Source organism: Aulonocara sp. 'chitande type north' Nkhata Bay, linkage group LG22, assembly GCF_057382095.1.
Source record: "Aulonocara sp. 'chitande type north' Nkhata Bay isolate Kocher_YH1m ecotype deep benthic linkage group LG22, A_spYH_male_GT1.1, whole genome shotgun sequence".
NCBI classification, from domain to species: domain Eukaryota; kingdom Metazoa; phylum Chordata; class Actinopteri; order Cichliformes; family Cichlidae; genus Aulonocara; species Aulonocara sp. 'chitande type north' Nkhata Bay.
In genome coordinates, this window is record NC_141364.1 from 13002147 (window position 1) to 13023592 (window position 21446).

The window sequence follows — 21446 nt, forward strand, 5'->3', positions numbered from 1 at the left end:
GCAGTGCAAAAAACTTCTGCTCTAAATCTTCTTTTTTTTTTTAGCAAAAAGCTTTTTTTTGCCTGTTGTGGAAGTTTTCCATTTAAATAAAGCCTGCAGACGAGCAGTGAGCGGTAGCTAACATTCTTTAATCAAAACACACAAAGAACAGACAACCAAGCTTGATGAAGTCCCTGCATGACCGCAAACAAAAGGCAGTACACAGCTGTTTCACACCTTAAGGTTCACACTCCCTTGCTACCTACCAGAGTCCTCAAAGAGACAAAAGACTCTTCCTGTGGAGTTGTCTGCTTTCCCCAACTTCCTTACTAGACCCCCACCATTTGTCTTACTGTATGAGTGTGAGACATGTTAAAATCCAGTGGCACCAAGGTATCATACAATAAAATAATGTGATTAATACATAAGTAAAAGAAATTCCTATACATGCCCCGTCCTGATTTCTTATGTTTTAACATGTTTGTTACACTTACATGTTTCCAATTTCAAATGTTAACACAGATGTTCAGAGTAAATACAGATTGTAGTTTTTTAAATGATGATTTCATTTAGTTTGGGGAAACAGCTCTCCAACTTTACCTCATGTAGAAAAAGTAATTTCCTTCTAAACTTAATAAATGGTTTTGTCATCTAGCAAGAACTGCAATCAAGCATTTGCAATAACTAATAAAAAAAAGCACTTGGGACAATTGTGTTGATGACAGCTTTTGTTATAATATCAATAATTGTATATGAATATGGGATACTGTTACATGTTTGCAATGACTTTTGTGAAATATGGAGACACTCCTGGCATTATATGAGCAAAGTGAAACTCATTTTTTAGGGTTGGTGGAGATGAGTGTGAAGATCCAAACAATCCCTGTCAGTGATGGAGAAGCTTTGATGAAAATATTTGGTAAAAAGTTCACCAGCATGAAGGAAATGAAGTTTCAAACTTTCCTTAGGAGGACCCCAGCATGCCTGCTTAAAGAGAAGTAAGTGTGGCGATGTGGATGCTTGCAGCGACTGCTGTATAGAGGCCATCCTGCTACACATGAAACACATCAGAGTCATAATTGTTATTTTAGTCACGTGTTTGTTTATTATCCTTATTGTTTTATCTGGGACTGTTTGCAGACATCTCAGAGAGAGGAGACACCAGCATCTGAACAGAGACTCAAACCAGCAACCTGCAGCTCCCTGCTTGGCTGCTCCAGTTTTCCCCTCACTCATGTTGCCCACCAGTGATTTCGAGCTGCCCACCCACACAGCAGGCTAGAATATGCGCTGAGCCTCAGCACCCAATACTTGGACATGTTTTCTTTATTAAACAATGAACCAGACCCCAAAAAGTAAACAGCCGTTATTGCTAGGCAACGGGAGCAGCATTTGGTGATACAGCACCTGACATTCCTGACCATGTGGGCGGAGCATGCATGAAATGGAATGTTTAGTAGAACTGTGCAACACAAGCACTTAGTTACAGCATTTTTTATTGTATCCAGACACAGCTAGAGACACATCTACAGCAGCATCTCTGTGCAGGACAAACGACAGCTGACGAAGAAACATCAAAAACTTCACTTCACTCCTCTACAATACGTTGGTTCCTTTGTTTAAAAAGCCAAAATGAATCAAGGGAGAACGAGAAGAGGATCGGCGAGTGCTACACCATACAATACAGTACAGCTGATTCATTTTAAATTTCAAATGATACAGGCTGAAAATGTCAAATTAAAAGAAGAGGCAGAAAAATCAAGAGGAGAAGCAAAAAATTCAAAGTTTGAAACTGAAGTAGTATTGCAGGAATTACTGCATGTGGGTCTCAAACTTAAAGGAGAGAAAATGGGAAAACAGCACGCAGAAAACGAGAATGAAAACATGAAGAAAGAACTGTTGGAAGCTCAAAAAGCATTGGAGGAAGAGAAAACCACAGCACAAGAAGCCAAAACTAAATATCAAACTGCAAAGAAGGAGGCAGGGAATGTGATACAGGAATTACAGGAGGTGCAGGAAGCTTTTGAAGAGGAAAAAAGGAAAATGCAGTTGGCAACACAAGAAGCTGCAAATGTAATGGCTGAAGCTGAAAAACTAAGGAAGGAATTACTGCATATAAAGCAACAACTTCAAGAGGAGAAAAAACGTAAACATGAGGCAGAAAATGAGATTGAAAATATGAAGAAAGAATTGTTGGAAGCTCAAAAAGTGTTGGAGGAAGAGAAAATTAAAATACAGGAAGCAAAGAAAGAAATGGAAGATACAAAGAGTTACACTCAAAACATGAAGAAGGAACTGATGAAAGTGCAAGAAGAACTTGCAGAAGAGAAAATTGAGGTGAAGGCATTCAAGAAAGAAATGACCGGCTCTGCGGTGACCAAGAAAGACTGCAAAGACGCACTTAAAGAAATACGAAAGCACAAAAAGGAAGCTAAAGAGCTCCTCAAACAGAAAGTGAAACTGGCCAAAGAGCAGCTGAAAGAAAAATTTAAAGATGCTGAGGAGCAGCTCAACAAAACCTTAAAAGAACTGAAGGCAAAAGAAAAGAAAGCCGAGGACAGGAGGGGATTCTGGAGCAGACTGCTGAGAAAGAACTGATCCAGCAGCATCAAGTTTGAGGAGATCAATAGTTTCTTCCTCCTTCCCCCTCTCTCCACCTTTCTTTCACCCCATCCTTCTTGGGACGTTTGTTTGTTTTTTACACAAATACACAAATAAAATTGCCATAACTTGACCTCATGTTGCCTGCTTCTTTTCTTGTGTGTCTGTGGATGTAAAACAGTAACACACTTTCTGCTCTGTGTCTTTAATTGTAAATAAATGCAATATGTTTTCATTTTAAAATGCAGTGCAAAAAACTTCTGCTCTAAATCTTTTTTTTTTTTTAGCAAAAAGCTTTAGCAAAAAGGCAGTTGATATTAGCAACTACCCCAAGCAATCTTCATGGCTTCACTGCAAACTGTAGTCTGAAACCCTGGGAAATGGTGAACCTAAGCCAGGGATGAACTGTGTGGGCCACTCCAGCAATCACACAGGATGATTGCTTAGTGACGTGTCATTTGTTTTAGAGTCATCTTTCACTGCTGTTTTTAAATAAAGCTATGAGTACTTGTTATTGAAAGAAATCTGCTTTAACACTTATATGTCTTTTGAACCATTAGAGTATAATGCATAGTCTATTGGACAAAAGAAGTAAGGCAGCTGTAGTACATGTAAGAAAAGCTCTTTTTTAGACGTGAGATTTGAACCTAAACTTGCATTTGAAGGCTACAAGTAAGATTAGAGGGCTCTCATGGAAGGAGGCCATCAAAGTGACCCAATGTTACTTGAAGTGCTTTTGTTCATTCTTAGACCACTTCACAAACAACTGGGATAAGACAGTTTTTGCTACTGCTACTATAGCCCAGCAGGCCGAGTTGGCAAAAGACGAGACTGCAATACGTTGAGCCTTCCTCTGATTTCCAGCCCAGCTTGTTAAGTTGGAAAAGCATGGTAAGTGGTTGATTGACTGGTTCCTATAGAGCCATTTACTCTACTGGAGCACTCGAAGTACTTTTTACAACATGTCTCATTCATCCATTTATACGAGCACTTTTTCTACATAAGTAGAAAGAAAAGAAAAAACATAAAACTCCAAGTCTATCACCTCTGACATTGACACTCAGAATCAGAATCAGAAAGACTTTATTTATCCCCAAAAGAGTGTAGAGTGGTTTATGTTTATGGGAAATGGTCTTATCGGCTGGAGTTAAAAAGCAGGGTGGCTTTGGGGATTTTGCACTATGATACTTCAGCATAGGCTAGAGCAGACAGGACTCAAACCACCAACCTTCTAGTTAATAGAGTTACAGGCACACCAGAGGATGAGACTCTTAATCTCAGGATGTGGTTTCAAGCCCCATATATAAAAGGTGCACTGACAGTCTGAGGCAAACAGCTGGATGATTGAGCTAATTCCAAATGAACTCCAAAGGATTTTTCTAAGTTTGGGGACCAAGTTGGCACATGAAAGTCAAAACTTTTATTAGTAGCATTTTAGTTTTGAACATAAATTTTCCACTTGAGTGAAAACTAAGAATAAATCTTTGTCAGCATTTAGGTTTGAAACATCCACTTGGAGACCAGATACCAGAAAAACTGCTGTTTTCAGCATTTTAGCCCACTAAGCCATGCTGCCAAGCGGAGTGCAGCGCTCATAAAAGTCCATTCAAACATTACGGTTGTTTAGAAAGACTTTCATATGCAACCTGTTCCTGTCTGTACTTGTGTTTTGTTGTTTTACTTAAAGAATTATTACAGCTACACATATGCTATACAGTCTACTGAACATATGAATGAATGCAAGTGTACTACATGTAAGAAAAAGCATTTGTCAGGCGTGGGTCTTGAACCTACAGCCAGATGTGGAATGCAAAAGTGACGCTGGAGTACTTTAGCGGAAACTGCGTATCAAAGTGAACCAAAGTCACTTGCTTGTCTAAGCTTCAGTCAAGTTTCTTAGACCAGTGGTCCCCAACCTTTTTTGCACCACGGACCGGTTTATGTCTGACAATATTTTCACAAACAATATTTTCACAAACTGGCCTTTAAGGTGTTGCAGATAAATACAACAAAATAAAACCAGTACCGGTAACATAAAAAAGAAGATATACTTCACAATAGGTATCGAATGTACCTTATCTAAGTTAAATATGCTTGTTATGAACACATTGTTAAGCCACCGAGTTCATACTCTGTTATTTGACTGAAAAACAAAGGACTAGGAAAAATATATTTTTGACTAAATAATACCAATTTTTTTTTGTAACAAGTCTTTTTTCCAATAAAAATACAATAAAAAAAAAAAAGAAGATTTATTCATAACACAAAAGGAAAAGACCCAGGGAAACCGAGTTAACGATAACAACCATAATCTTCACACCTGAGCCTCAACTCTCGCAGCCCAGTACCAAACGACTCGTGGACTGGAACCGGTCTGTGGCCTGGGGGTTTGGGACCTCTGCCTTAGACCACTTCTGACTATCTGAATGCCAAGAACAAATTCACTTTAGATGTTGCAACCATGTCTAAAGAATGAGCCTGGTGTCTAGTGTTTCGTTGGGTGATCTAGCTTAATATTTCAGTTGGGGATGTAGCCCAAGAAAAATTATGCCATTTTTATGAGTGGAAATTCAGTTCTGAATATAAATTTTCACCAAACAATTTGAATGAAATCTGAAGACAAAATCTTTGGTAGGGGTTGGGTTCACACTAAAACTTAAAATTGAAGAAAGAAAATGAAGAAAAAAAGATTTTTTTTAAACTAACCACTAAGAAAGATCAACTGGAATTGACAGCGTGGTCATCACCAGATTATTGTAGCAGACACAAGAACTACACTCCTTTGAGGATGAAACCCTGAAAGGTGTGAGGTTTGAAACCATTGTAGCTTTTCAAAATCAGCTGCCTTTTAGCTAATAAAGAGTCTATCCTTGAGCCAGGTATCTTTGTGTACTCGACCATCCTCACCCTTGAAAAGAAGCTCAACAGTTTCAAGTAATTTAACAACAAACCACCTGAGTAAGATCAGGAGTGATTTCAAAGAATGGAATTGCATATGTCACAAATGTCTGTGTAGGACAGCTCGTCCAGCTCCAAGAATACTTAAGCAGTTGAGTTGAAAGCAACTTGAATTGCCAAAATTGGATTGGATCTCAATGCAGGTATTGCCCACAAATGACAAATGAAACTAAACTTCTTTGCATGCATTTGTAAGATCTAAAATAACTTTATGGTTTGCTTTTGGCTGGTCAGAGGTGGTCTACAATACTTGACTCAAGAATGGACCCTTGTTTCCCAAGAGCCTTTGGCTGACATTGAGAAATGCCTTTGATCAAAACAGACCACAGTCTCTTTTGTTTTCTAAATAATATTGTAGGTTCAAATCCCACAACCAACACAAAGTTGTTAAGCCACCAAGTTCATACTGTTATTTGACTGAAAAACAAAGGACTAGGAAAAAGATATTTTTGACTAAATAATACAAATTTTTTTTTGTAACAAGTCTTTTTTCAATAAAAATACAATTAAAAAAAAAAGAAGATTTATTCATAACACAAAAGGAAAAGACCCAGGGAAACCGAGTTAACGATAACAACCATAATCTTCACACCTGAGCCTCAACTCTCGCAGCCCAGTACCAAACGACTCGTGGACTGGAACCGGTCTGTGGCCTGGGGGTTTGGGACCTCTGCCTTAGACCACTTCTGACTATCTGAATGCCAAGAACAAATTCACTTTAGATGTTGCAACCATGTCTAAAGAATGAGCCTGGTGTCTAGTGTTTCGTTGGGTGATCTAGCTTAATATTTCAGTTGGGGATGTAGCACAAGAAAAATTATGCCATTTTTATGAGTGGAAATTCAGTTCTGAATATAAATTTTCACCAAACAATTTGAATGAAATCTGAAGACAAAATCTTTGGTAAAACCCAAAATTGAAGGTCTGATTTGCCTTTGGTTCCTGATGTCACCGAGTTTTGGGTGAAAACTTAGTGACATCATCATATCCATCCAATTCTTTCCACTCATCCTAAGAAGAGAAGCCAAAGCTCTCCCTAGCTACATTCTCTAGTTTTTCCAGGAAAGATCAAGGCATTCCCAGGTCAGCTGAGAGATATAGTCTCTCCAGCATGTCTTGGGTCTGCCCCGGGATTTCCTCTCGGTGGAACATGCCCAGAACACCTCACTCTGGAGCTGCCCAAAAGGCATCCTTGTCAGATGCCTGCACCACCTCAATTGGCTCCTTTCAATGTGGAGGAGTAGCAACTCTACTGTTAGCCACTCCCAGATGGCCGAACTTCCCAGGGTCTGTTTAAGGAAGAGGCCACCCACCCTCTGAAGAAAGCTCATTTCTACTGCTTGTACTGTCAGTCTCATTCTTTTGGTCACTACCCAGAGTTCAAGACCATAGATGAGGTCTTGAAAAGAAGCTCAACAGTTTCAAGTAATTTAACAACAAACCACCTGAGTAAGATCAGGAGTGATTTCAAAGAATGGAATTGCATATGTCACAAATGTCTGTGTAGGACAGCTCGTCCAGCTCCAAGAATACTTAAGCAGTTGAGTTGAAAGCAACTTGAATTGCCAAAATTGGATTGGATCTCAATGCAGGTATTGCCCACAAATGACAAATGAAACTAAACTTCTTCGCATGCATTTGTAAGATCTAAAATAACTTTATGGTTTGCTTTTGGCTGGTCGGTGGTGGTCTACAATACTTGACTCAAGAATGCACCCTTGTTTCCCAAGAGCCTTTGGCTGACATTGAGAAATGCCTTTGATCAAAACAGACCACAGTCTCTTTTGTTTTCTAAATAAAATTGTAGGTTCAAATCCCACAACCAACACAAAGCATTTCTCTTTAGATTTAAATTTCACATTTGAGATTTGTAGAGCTGGATAATAATAATAATAATAATAATACATTTTATTTGAAAGCGTTTGGATGGATGTAACTGGAGGGGGATACATGCAATATATGTCTAAATAGGGTTGAATGTTAACCCTAATCCTGACTGTTTCCAGCCTCTGGTCTAGAGTATGAGAAGTAAATGAATTGGTGTCTTCTGTTAAAATTTAGTGACATTTTGGCAGAGGAGATCATCCTAGATAGCTCAACAGCATGCATCTTAGGGATGCATGTTTGAATCCATGCTTGGTGACCAAGCCTGTGAACAATGATGGAAAAACCTAAAGGAAATTAAACATGGCTTTCAGGTACAATAATAATAAGAATCCTAAAACATAGTTTTAGCTCAGGGTTATGATTGGGTAAATGGAGTATCATAGAGGGGCAGAGGTTCATCAGCAAAATCTGCAATTATGGTGAAAATTGTAAAAACTTTGAATATCTCATCATCTAGAAAGTACAGCTCTTAAAAGTCTATTTGTGGGCTGCGCTGATCGTGACGAGATCGGGAGATGATGCAACTACTGTAATTATGTGGCAGCTCTATATCATGAGAATGAAAGGAGTGCACTGGGCATTGTTCTTTATAAAACCAAATGCATTATAGGAAAATGATGATACTGGTTTTAAATACTTTCCAGTTTGCAAAGGTTCAAACACAGTGAGACTCCAGTGATCTTTTTTTCTCTCTTTTGTGTGTGTTCCTTTTTCAATAGGCTTCATCCTTTTCAAACAGATCTCAGTTGGCTGCGAGGTAATATATCGGCAGATGAATAGAAATCAGAGTCAACATTAATCTATTGTCTGCATTCAGACAATATTCCGACATTATTGTTTGTATTCAGGACCTGATGATACGCCTTTCCACACATAAGCAGCTGAGCAGAGTTAAGAACCTCATCTGAAACCATCGCCAGCGCTCATCTGGAAACTTGTTTTTGGTCTTATCTGCAATTTCTCAATAAAACACTCAACTGTGTAAAAGCAAGATGAAAAATCTTCTGTGGATCTGTGCAGCACTGATGGCCCTGTTTGCTACAGGTAAGATGGACCAGATGCTGGTGCAATTGTACATTTTTAGTCTTTTTAAGAATATAAAAATGTCTTCACCAAAAACTGTTTTAAGCACAAATTTGCTTTCACCAGTGGTCACATCTTTGAACGTCTCAGGTTACAAACAAATTTATCACACTTTTAATTAAAATTAGCAACATTTCAGCATAAGTGTTATGAAACAGTAAGACGGTCCTGGTTTCAAATCCACTGTCTGCTCTTCCTGTGTGGAGCTTCTCTCTGGGTGATCCACAACCCAGAGAGCAGCAGTTTCTGGGGTTAGTTACTGATTCTATCTTGGCTACTGGTGTGAGTATGAGTACGAACGTTATCTGTGTTTACGCTGTGACAGACTGGTCACCTGTTCAGTGTGTACCCTGCATCTGAAGTATGTACAATGTAGTTTTAAAGTGCTTTTACTTAAATATTTGCATGTTTCACTAATTTTTTTTTATTTTTTTTTATGTATTTATTTGTTTGTTTATTCATTAATTTAATCTGGATATTTCAAGGCTTTTTCTTATGACCCACCTATGACACATATACATAAACTTTGATATGTAGTTTTAACAATAAAATGCAATGAAATGATTTAAAAATTATAATAAAATAACCTGTAAAAAAAGAAAAGTACTTTTGCTTTTAATACTACAAACTACAGTCACACATGTCCAGACACTGGTGAGTAACCCCTGGCAACCAGCGGTTGCTTGGAGAAATTGTGTATTTCACAGGTGGCTGGCAAGTGCTTCCTGGAAGGCTACTGGAAGTCAGATAAACAGATTGTATAACAGTGGATTTGAATGTGTGAGTTAAATTTACGCTGTAGTTTCATCACCTCCCAATCACGTCATGATCAGCTTAGCCACACACACACAGATTTCACAAGGTGCATCTTTTATTTTCAAGACACTTTTCACAGTTTTGGCATCTTCCATGCTGTGGGTGTCCACAGTAGTCTGCTCACGAACAGAGCAACCGCAAGAAGATCTTGCACTGCATACCTCTTTGCAGCTGACCTCACCTGCTGACCGACAGCAACCACTTGCCAACCCATTCTGTTTCTTTTCCCTAGCAACCAGCGGTTGTCAGGGAGTTACCAACCAAATTAAAAATATTTGCAATCAGTGATGGCTTTTTGATTTTTTAAATTTAAATCAGTGTCATTAAATATCTACCATTAAACATGTTTTGTCTTGTAAATGTTTTTATCACATAATTTTTGTGTGTTTTGTGTAAGTGCATCATCCCACATGCACTTATCCAGCATATATGGGGCGACCGTAGCTCAAGGGGTTGGGAAGCGTATCTGTAACCGGAAGGTCGCCGGTTCGATCCCCGGGCTCTCTGTCCTGGTCGTTGTGTCCTTGGGCAAGACCCTTTACCCTGCCGCCTTCTGGTGTTGGCCAAGGGGGCCGATGGCGCGATATGGCAGCATCGCTTCTGTCAGTCTGCCCCAGGGCAGCTGTGGCTACAACCGTAGCTTGCCTCCACCAGTGTGTGAATGCAAGAGTGAATGAATAGTGGCATTGTAAAGTGCCTTGAAAAGTGCTATATAAATGCAGTCCATTATATATAACTATTAGAAAAAAATGACTTAACACAATCAGGAAACTGAATGAGTTATCTGATTTATGTTTGATAAATTTTCCAGTAACTTGTGGTCATAACTTCCTGAACAGTTTCTTGAAATTTCTCTTCCTCCTTGGTTCACAGGCAAATCGCTGACTTGTAACACATGCACAGCGGGTTTTGGACCTAACTGCTTGTTCAGCTCCACTGAGAGCTGCAACAACACCCAGTTCAGTTGCTACACGGGAAAAGTGGGTGAGTAACACGAATCAGCAGGTTGATTCTGTGAATTCTTACCTGAAATAAAAGGACTTGAAGAATTCTGTCTGCACATCAAACACATTGCTACAGGTACATTCCAGAGTTAAGAAGCTTGGAAAGAAAAGCGTCTGAGAAGCTTCTTCAGTTCTGAACTGTACTAAAGAAGCTTCTCCAATGAGAGGTGAAACCTTAACTTCCAGAGTTAAGGTAAAGGCATGATGTCTGGTGTTAACATAGACTGTATATAAAAGATGGTCAACACCACCTGGATATCACCCAATATCCTCTTTGATTCCAAACAGGGATCATAATTTATAAACTGCCTGCTGTATTCGCTATGATTTGAAATTATCACCAAATTTACCTATATATTTATTGTAATAAAAGTCTATTAAATTATATTTCAAACATACAATATATATGCAGGACTTGGGTTTTTGTTTATTAAAATCATAAATGGTTTGTGTGTATATGTGTGTGTATATTGTGTATACACATTAGATGCCAAACGTGAGTTGTATCCTTTTTTAAGATTCAACATTTTAGAAGTTTATTGTCATATACACCGCAAAACAAAAATGGTCACGCTGAGCAATGAAATGCTTACTTTGCATGTTCCCTTCACACAAATAAATAAACAACTAACTAAAATAAATAAATAAATGAACTTATCTCTAAGCATAGAAAAAATAATAAATAAATAATGACGAGTGACATTTAATGGCAATAAATTGAATCTAATCTAATCTAAAGACAGAAAATATTTCAAATAAACTGTGAGCTGTGTGGTGGAAGTCAAAGCAATAATCTAAAAATAGATTATAAAATGTAATGAATTAAGACTTTTAAAGGTGAAACCTCATTTTCAGTCTATTTTCTTAAGGTTTTCTTCCATCTGCTGGTCAGTTTTTAGTTTCTTGCTCAGTGAAGCAAGTTTTAGTTTCAGCCTAAGTGGAGTAAAAGCATGAAGAAAACAGTGAAGAAAGTGTGTTACTGCAGAGAAAAAGGAGAAATGTTCATGTTTCACAGCTGGTCATACCTGCTTTGCTAGCAAACAGGAGCAGAGGTAACCATGTTTTTTGTCTTACTCATGGGTGCATTTGTTTATTTCATGCAGTACAGTGCATCTGTATCAACGTGGGTGAGGTAAACTGGGTGTGTATAAAATAATGAATTCATTACTAATGAAATATTCCATGAAATAGGTGTTTCTATCGAAATTACTATAATTAATTAAGGATATTTTATTTTGTATGGATTTTGGTGCTCCTTGTTAAAGCACTGGTAATCTTTGTATCACAATCAAAAAGTTCCTATTCAGTTCCTTTTTGAACAACCAGGACAAAAGTAAACTGGATTATTGGATCATTTGTATCTGGATTACACCTGTTTGAACAACCAGGTCAAGAGGTTACGTGCAGGGTGCGGGTTAAGTTAAGGTTAACTTGGGAATGTGGTTGTGAGGCTGCACATAGCCACGTCTGCGTGATGTAAAACTATGAAGAGAATCCACGGGTAGTGGGAGAAATTCACCTTTAGAAGAAATGCTTTAAGAAGTCAGGTGAAGAAAACAGGATGTTTTGGTTGAAGAAATGATTAAAAACAAGAGGTAGACGTTTGAGTCCTCTGTTAAACCAACTGTAAGTACTTATTTTAAATAAAATTGTTATTTGCCCCTTTGTTTAGGTTTAGACAACACAACCCGGTAGGGTAAGCTTTACCACAAAATGTGGCTTGAATTCAACTCAGTTCAATTCAGTTTTATTTATATAGCCGAAAATCACAACAGTCACCTCAGGGCATTGTAAGACAAACACCCTACAACACAAGTTTGGGTTCTAATAAACCATATCACAACATTAGCAGACCAGCAAATAACAAAACAGAGAACCAGTCATAGAGATCTGATTTCAGAAACAAATCTGACCTCCATCTTTAGACTTCTTTAGGCAAAAACAATAGGGACATGAGTGAGGACACTGGGTTTTTGTGCATCTGCAGTGACAGTGTTACTTCCCTGTAGCTTTCTCCTACTGAGTTGTTAATTGTTTCCTAGACCTGTGTAAGGCTGTGGAGCGTGAAAAACCTGTACTGCAAGCACAGATCAGGGTGTGGCTGGCACGAAGAATAATTACTTCATCCTGTATGTCTGACAACCCCATCAAAAATTGCGGTTTGCATGAAACCTTGAGTCATTCCAGAAGATGTTCTGACTGGTTGTGAAACAAGCAGTTTGGATTTAGTTACACAACGTTTAAATGTGCCACAGAAACAACAGCAGAGTGTCCCACAAAGATTAAAGTCTGCTCCAGGCTGTGTTGTTACTAACTCCACCTTCAGCTACAGCCTTCCAATACTGCCGTGTTCACAGTTTAATGGAACAAGACTGTGGCGGTGCAGAATAACTGGTGCTTTATTTCAAGTCCTATGCATCATCGCCAGACTTTGCTTTCAGTATGGGAGGCATGTCAGGGGGATTCAGGAGATCCTGACAGTGTTTTTTCTACCACCTGAAGTCAGCAGCACATCACCCCCATTGCACACAGTGTGAAAGAGTATTGCTTCCTCCTGAGTCACCTGATGGTTTGCCAAAATCAATTTGAGGCCACTTGCCCTCTATCCCCTACCCCGAGATTAACTTGGTGTGGGACCCATGGGTGCTTTCTCAATAGTTTATTGTCAGGAACAATTTGCCTTAGGAGACCCTACCAGGGGTAAATTAGCCCTGACAACAAACCTCCTGAAATCACTGGAACGCACAAAGCCCTCTCACACGATAAGGCGGTGATTCACTGAGATTTTGTCCCAAAACCTTTGTTTTTTCTTACATACCCCTCCAATATCTTACAATTCCAAGGTAATTGGTGGCTGTAGCTCAGGTGGCAGAGCAGGTCAGCTACTAATCAGAAAGTCGGTGGTGTGATCCCAGGCTGCCTCCTGGCTGCATGCCAAATCTTGTTGGGCAAGACACTAGTCCCATGTTTGCCTACTGGTGGAGGTCAGAGGGCCCGGTGGCGCCAGTGTCTAGCAGCCTTGCCTCTGTCAGTGCGCCCCAGGGTGGTTGTGGCTACAATGTAGCTTGCCATCACCAGTGTGTGAATGACTGAATGTAGTGTAAAGCGCTTTGGGGTCCTTAGGGACTAAGTAAACCGCTATACAAATGCAGGCCATTTACCATTTTAATTGTTCATAATTTCTTACTTTTATTTGAGCCTAAATATTTCACAATGAAAACATTAAATAAGGTTGCAGCTGCTCTCATGTCACAAGAGATCGCCAAGCAGGTTTAAGGCATGATCGGCTTTCTGAGCCACCGTAAAGTGGATTTATGTTTCCAGCTGCACTCAAGCCTGCAATTTTTCACATGCCAAACAAATATAAAAAGCACCACACTATGAAGCAAATATATAAGTTAAAATACAAAAATGCTGAAAGATTAAAACAGTGGTTACTATCCAGCAATCTGCAACCATTTTTTCTGATTGTCTTTATTTAAATGTATCCAAAAGGGCAAATCATTCAGAATCTCAGAACAACCTTACACAACTTAGACTTCAGTGGAATAAAGTAGAATCTGAGAATAATCTGTAAAAATCATGCTTGTTTTTCCTCTTTTTAGACTTTGACATCAGTAAGTGGATGACTTTACAAAATCAGGGCTGCGTGTCTTCGTCTCTCTGCAACCAAACAGAAAAAGGATCCCTGCTGGGAATCACCTACACCCTCACTAGGAAGTGCTGCACCACCGACCAATGTAACGGAGCTTCATCTGCCCACCTTCCTCTCGCCGCTGCATTGGGCGCATGCCTGGCAGCCGTCTGTAGCCCGTGGGCCTTCTGAAGGCAAAAACAAGCAGCAAAAATAAAAACTGTTTTCTTCTTTCCCAAAAGGTTGGTTGTGTTCATCTGGAAGTAGCATTGTCAGTGGGAGAAACTTTGCGTCACTCATTCAAGTGACTTCTTCAGTCTAAGCTGACTGCATGTTTCCCCAATCTTATAAACAGTACCTTCGCACAATGACTGAAACTGTAACCCCCTGAATGAACAATGTGCCGTGAGGTCGATTCATTGATCATTCATATGCAAATTCCCATGACCATTGATCAAAAACCACTAATCAATTCAATTCAATTCAATAAAACTTTATTGATCCTGAAGGTTGACCCCAAAGGAAATTGGGTTGGGAAATTCACAGAGAGTTGGGGAATGGCTACATCCAGATGAACAGTCAATCTTTTGGGATTTACTTACCTGGATGACTGAGCATGCATCAAGACATAACTTCTTCTTTGTTTTTAATGCAGGGTTTTGTTTTGTTTCTTTACTTTGTTCATTGACTAAACTTCTGTATTCTGTGCAGAATATCTGTTTTACTGCACTTATGATGTAGCGCAGGAAATGAGTGAATACACAATAGAAAAGATGTAATTAGTATTAACAGTTAGCATTTTAAAGTCCATGAAATCTGTTGAACAAATACTAAAAGGTGTTTGTGCTCCGAATTACCTTTTGAGAAATTGATTTTAATTTTTTCCTGTGAATGCTTGTGACGTTTTAGATAATTGGCTGGAGAGTTGCTGTTGGAACAAAAAAAACCTGATAAACTACATTCCTGCATGTTCCTTTTAAGTCAAGCCATTGTTTAAATGTTGCAAATTATTTTCTCTAAATTCACCTGACACACGCACACGTAACTCGACCTAACCTAGTTATTTTAAGAAGACTTGTGTGAATGATGAATCATTTTTGGAAAGCGACAATTTTCTTGGGTGCCTTCATCGCAGCAGGTAAGTTACAGAAAGCATCAAAATTAAGAGGTTGGGGTTTTTTTTAGCAAGTGGTGGATTCCCAAACTGCTTTTAAAATACCCGTAACATCACAGCATAATATTTCAGTTTTTATTTTGGATGTTGGACCACAGACCACCAGCAGTCCCAGGAAATTCAAAACATCCCAGATTTTAGAATTAAAGTAAGAAAATAGATGACTTATATTGACTATGAGTGTTATGATGATTTCTGATATGAGGTTCAGTTCTACGGTGGTGATCGCAGGGGATGATCGTTCAGCTCTTTAATGGCAGATTTAGCGTGGGTGTGGGTATGTGTGTGTGTGTGTGTGTGTGTGTGGTTCAGTCTTATGGACGCATACTCTCATTGAACCCACATAAACTGCTCCCGAGCATAACTTGTGATTCACACTGCCTCCCTGAACACCATTTTTCATCCCAGTCAAACATTACTCACAAAACGGTCGCGCCCTCTAGTGGCGAGGCAGAAAACTGCATCACAGCCCTGCCTTCAGAACAATGAGATAATTATAATTATATGATTATTAGGGTCACATTAAGAAAGAAAATATGCCCTGTGTAGATGAGTCACGAAACAAATTAATCAGCTGTCTTATCGTGTCTCGTGATTCAGCATACATCCTCTTTACTGCACTGATATCTGCACATCTGTCCACTGACCAGCCCTTCCAAGTTTGTGTGGTTTTTCTTTCCTTCTGACCAGATCTGGCTTTCTGCGTCATCCCTTGAGCATAAATGTACTTGTCAACACGTTGTTTCTATGTCCTAAAAGACAAATATTTCACATTGTAACTAACACTTATTCTGAAGTACGATTCCACCATCTCATATACACTTTCAGTTTGTCTTGAAACCTCTGTAATCTCCGTCTACGTTTTTCTCAAAATAGAATTTCAGGTTTAATCTCAAAATTTCTACTTTATTCTCAACAATATTTTTTGTTGTAGATGACTGAGATACACGGGCTGAGATAAGAGAACTGTAAGTGACCCAACTTAAAAGTACCTGAACTTTTAGGTTGCGGCTATAAGGAAATGATTGTTCCTGAACATCGATGTTCAGGGGAGGGAAAAAAGCCAGAAATCAGCTTTGGTCCTGTGGACTTTACAGTTGATTCCTTAAAAAGTTCCTCATCATTTCTCAACGAGGAAACATATCTTCTAATCATTTAAGACTAAAAACGCAAAATAAAAATTTAATAATTAAATAACAAACAAGTAATAATAATAATAATAATAATAATAATAATAATAATAATCATTTCTTATACAGAACTTTTTAAACAAAGTTATAAAAGCGCTTTACAGAAAGACATTTAAAAAATAAAATAAAATCACAGAAAAGGTTGGGCTTTTAAAAAGTAATTATTAAAAAGTCTTTTTGTTAAAGAAAATTTTAAGAAGAGACTTTAAAAGTGATAAAGTAGTTAAAGTAGTTGAATTCTTAGATTGCACAAAGACAACATAAGTTTAAAAACTACTCCATTATGGCATTCTGAATGAAGCCACTTACCATTATGGGTCTATTTTGCTCTCAGTTGTCTGATCTTTTACTTAACTGTATTTCTTTCATTGTGGAACCTTTTACTTGTAAAATACATTTTTTTGTGATGTATTTTTTAATTTGTTTTTGGGGAAATGCTTCCTCCACTATTAACAGAGGCAAACAGATGAAACTGTGGACTGACTGAAACCTGATCCCTCTGCTGTTTTCCCCCCACTTCACAGCACAATGCCTGACCTGTCGTCAGTGTCCCATTGGCATCTTTGGAACATGCTTCCTATCAAAAGATGTCACTTGTACTAATACAAATCAGAGCTGCTTCACAGGAGATGCACGTAAGGAAACTTTTTTTCCTCTATTGTGAAGATATTCAGACAGAGAAAGCTCAGAACTGAGGAAACACATAAGGAAAAACAGAAATACTTTCCGTCTTTGTTCGAATGACAAAGGTTGATTGAACAAAATCAAATATTTCAGGTGAAATTATTACATTAAAAATTTAGGGTTGCCTGTCAAATACTAAAGCTCAGTACAAAACAGAGATACATCTTTGGGTGTGCAGCAGCTCCGTGTTAAAAAAAACAAAACCAAAAAACTTTAGCCAAAGAAAATTTTAGTCAGATCAGAAAACTTGACGTCGTATGGAAGCTTGTTTCCACCACTGAATAACCTGAATAACTTATTGCTATCAAAAAGGCACAAAAATTGGAGTAATTATCTGTAAATTTTAACAAAATTACTGTGGCGGAAACAAACGTCCATACCAGGAACTATTTGAAAATATTAACACAGTTACCATTTCAAGAGGCAGATGTCATAGTCACTTGCCAATAATTATTTAAATGCCTCCAAGCAACTTATGCATTCCTTTTGTTCACACCCAGAGTTCATACCGCCTGAAAGGAACTGGAAGATTGGCAGTTTCCATCCCCTGGCTCCTTTAGTCACAGTGTATAGGCTACTTGAGCCCCGAAGTTGTCCCCGATGTATCCATCGGAATTTGAGTGTGTAAATGTTTGATGTGCTTAGATACAACTTTGGTAAGACTCAAAACTAAAGGGACCTTGATGATAACATAACAAACCTTAACTAAAAATAACACAAGAAATAAAAAATACAATATAAAATGCTGTGTCACTGGTTCAGCCCCCTGACAAAATGCTACCATGGGACAGTCTGAACCTTTGAAACAGTCTACATTAATTAAACAAACTAGGTTCCCTTTAAAGTTATAAGGTTTCAGGCTGTGGAAGACAGAAGGTTCAGCTGATAATCAGCCGGTATTAACTGAAAGTTTTGCACTTTTATTTTAAAAAACGTTTCCCAGAAGGTTTATGAAACAGAACAGCAGGTGCTGTTTTAGGGAGCAGATAAAACTGCGCTACATATTTACTCATCATCTGCTTCCGGTCCTTGCAGTGTTCAGCGCTGCTGGGGGGCTGAAGCTGCACACCCGCGGCTGCCTGGAGTCGGATCTGTGCGGGGCGTCGCTGAACGGCTCCATCCTCAGTGTGGCCTACAGCACCTCTTTCCAGTGTTGTAACACAGACGTGTGTAACGGAGCCACTTCCATCCAGCTCCCACTCACTGTGGCTCTCTTTGCTGCTCTCCTGGCCTCCCTGTGGAGCTTCTGGGAGATGTAGTTCTTTGTGATATGCCTCAATACTCAAACTGCTTGAATCCATAGTTAATCAGTATATTATCTCCTGTGATTTATCCTGTTTGCTTTGAAATCAAACAATAATTGAAATGAAATTTAATAAATAAATAGCATCAGTGTGGCTTCTTTCTCTGGTCTTCTGATTAAAATTTGCATACTTATAATAGAATTTAAGGAGCCTGGATTATTCAGAAGTTTTTTTTCTTATAAAAATGCCTACAGACAATACTAATTAGATCTTAAACTTTACATTGAGTTCGCTATAAGATGTTTTTTTTAGGTGAAATCTTTACTAAATAAAATAATGTGCTAAAAAAACAGCAGGAACATTTCCAAATATTGAAAATATTTGAATTTTTTAAATCTAAAAAGAGATCCTGCACAACTTCAGTGACAACTCCATATTAATGGTCTTTAAAAAATACATTTACTGCTGTTAAGTATAACAATCTTACTCCAGGTTCTTTTTAATTTTCTTTGTTTTGTTTTCTGTTGCCTGTTAAATCTGTTAATTTATAATAGGGAAACACATCGCTACATCCAGTCTTGCGAAGTGTGGTATGGAAAAAAAAATCCAGTGCCAAATTTGTTGACCTTTTATCCATGTCGTCTGTTTAACCGATAAAAATCATGAATAATGGTGGTGGTACAATCCCATCATAGGAAATTTGAAAACGCAGCTGTTTCGTCCACACGTAAACGGCGTTTCGAATCAACGAAAATGGAGATTTTTTTTAAAACTCTTTTTTTTTGCGTTTACGTGTGGACGAGGAATACAGAGTTCGTCACGCAACGTCAAAGGTATGTGCCTTTTTTCACGTCATGCTGAGCGCCACGTTATTGTTTACATGAGATGAATTGCAGAATGGCAGATAGAGACATAATACTGTTAATCTGACTATCTTCAGTTTTTACACGCTTACAATACACACGCAGTTACATTTAGAAAGGCAGAGGCATCAAGGTGATTATTTTACGTGTAGTTGTTTCCCCCCCCCATGTGTAATAATATTCAACATTGCTATCAATACATTTTTCAAAAAATGCTTCTCTGTGCAAAATGGGTTTAAGAACATAAACAGCTGTGGGAGACTGTTTGTCCGTGATTTGAACAGCCCAGCGCTGCTCCCGACACAGGGAAAACCAATTCTGCAGGTGAAACCAAAGGGAAGATATGCTTCACCATATTTTCTAGTCTTTGGCTTAGAATGAAGTTGGTTTGGAAACATATTCAGCTATGCTTCATCTCCTGCTTTGCGTTTCTGTGGGCGCCCCGTGCTGGCAGTGTCCAAGCGTTTTGGTTCCCCCCCCCCCTTTCATACCGCCCCCACACTTTGGGATGGTCTGGGTTAGAAGAAGTTAATCCATTCACGCATGGGTCACTTATGCATAAACTACAAAATAGTAAAGTTAGCATCTCAACTGTTGACTAATCATGAATGGGTGAAGGCTTTCTTAAGGATCATATAAACAGTGTGAATCAGCAGGTTTTTCTCTTTTGGGCTTGGAGTGTTTCTTTTGTAAGGATGACCTGTGCTGTGGCATCCTAATCTCTCAGAAATAACCAGATACAGTTTAGAGCAGAGTACTGTTTTTGGTTTTGTTTTCCCCACAGATGGTTTTACATCCCCACCTGACTTTCCATGACTCATGAATGCCGACCAGTGAATTGCAAGAAAGTCTACAGCACAGGGACACTTTTTTTTAGTATTCGTTTCAACCCCATTTTACCTTCTGATCTGCCTTGATTCTTCATGGCACACATTCAACAAGATGCTGGAAACATAACTCTGAGATTGTAGCTCATATTGATATGATAGCATCACACAGCTGCTGCAGATTGGTCAGCTGCACATCCATGATGTGAATATCCTGTTCCACCACATCCCCAAGGTGCCCCATTGGAGTGAGAGCTAATGGCTTTGGAGATCATTTGAGTACAATGAACCCACTGTTCAATAAACCAGTTTGAGCTGACATTACATTTATTAATGAACTCCCTGAGGTCAATGTGAAACAACCCCAGCTACGAGATTAATCACATAAAAAAGGAAGTGTCCCACTTGCAAAGGGATAAAAACCACATTCCAAAGCTGGGGCCAACCGTGCCACAAATCATCTACCCTCAACATATAGACAACATCAACAGGGGACAGTTGTCCTCACACACCCAGCACTCTCTACAGAGTAGGACCACAGTCACCCCGGCCTCAGGAAGCCAACTCTGCAGCATATAGTAGGCTCTGGCCTGCAAAGACAGAAAATATAACAAGAAATTCAACTGAATCTTAATTATATAACTAACAGAATGGCTGCTATAAACATTTTAATCTAAACCATTGTAAGTCTGGACTAAATAACATACCAGAGTGACAGGAAATATAACAGCAGTTTGGAATATAAGTGTACTTGCGCGTGACTGTTATCAAAACACCTGCCTTCAATTAACCCAGCCCACAACAACTGTGAAACACACAAAAAACCACTCTTAAATTAGCTCCCATTTCCCACAGCAAATTTGAGGGTGAGTTAATATGCAGGTGATACCAATCTACCACATCACATGACTGTGGAAAAATCCCAGCAGACCAGCAGTTTCTTAGATACTCAAACCAGCCTATCTGACACCAACAACAATGCCATGTTCAAAGTCACTTAAATCACCTTCTTCTCCTAATAGCTGATTAAATATTTGCTGTTAGTCAGCAGCTGAACGGTGGGAAAGTGGCTGGTGAGCACAGTGCACTTCAGACAGATTATTTTTAATTTCTTCTCCTGTGAATTATTGTCAACAAACTTAACAACCAATAATCATTCAGTATTATAGGATTTGTTTTGTTAGTAATGTATACACCTGTTGACTTAAACCCCTTTGCTTAGTGTTTTTAAGTGAAGACAGATCATATAATCTCTTAATGTACCCCGGTGGTGCTGGCCCCATTTGGCCTCCATGGACAGACACTGAATCTGGAAAAAGCTTTGGCTATTAGTGTAAAATGATCCATGGATGGAGAACCCAGCAGGACACTCCTCTTTGTATTTACTCTTTACTCTTTAAACTAGACTCAGTTTTCATGTCATGTTTATTATCTAACAAAAGAAAGCTCAATAACCCCCTTGTCATGGTCCTGGGTCATTTTGACCCAACGTTCTTTGTTTC

The 21446-nt window shown here is 38.7% G+C and overlaps 1 protein-coding gene and 1 long non-coding RNA gene across 2 annotated transcripts; both read left to right on the forward strand.

Annotated features, from left to right (window-relative positions):
* The first annotated feature begins 8328 nt into the window (after nucleotides 1-8328).
* On the forward strand, nucleotides 8329-14930 carry LOC147303647 (uncharacterized). Its single transcript, XM_086280333.1, has 3 exons — nucleotides 8329-8469; nucleotides 10198-10308; nucleotides 13934-14930. The coding sequence occupies exons 1-3, from the start codon at nucleotides 8418-8420 to the stop codon at nucleotides 14152-14154; spliced, it is 384 nt and encodes a 127-aa protein (XP_086136459.1). The 5' UTR covers nucleotides 8329-8417; the 3' UTR covers nucleotides 14155-14930.
* Nucleotides 14931-14948: 18 nt separating this feature from the next.
* LOC147303648 (uncharacterized) lies at nucleotides 14949-18402 on the forward strand. The gene is made up of 3 exons (XR_015126870.1): nucleotides 14949-15100; nucleotides 16851-16961; nucleotides 18046-18402. It is a non-coding gene; the product is annotated as an uncharacterized LOC147303648 (long non-coding RNA).
* Nucleotides 18403-21446: the final 3044 nt, after the last annotated feature.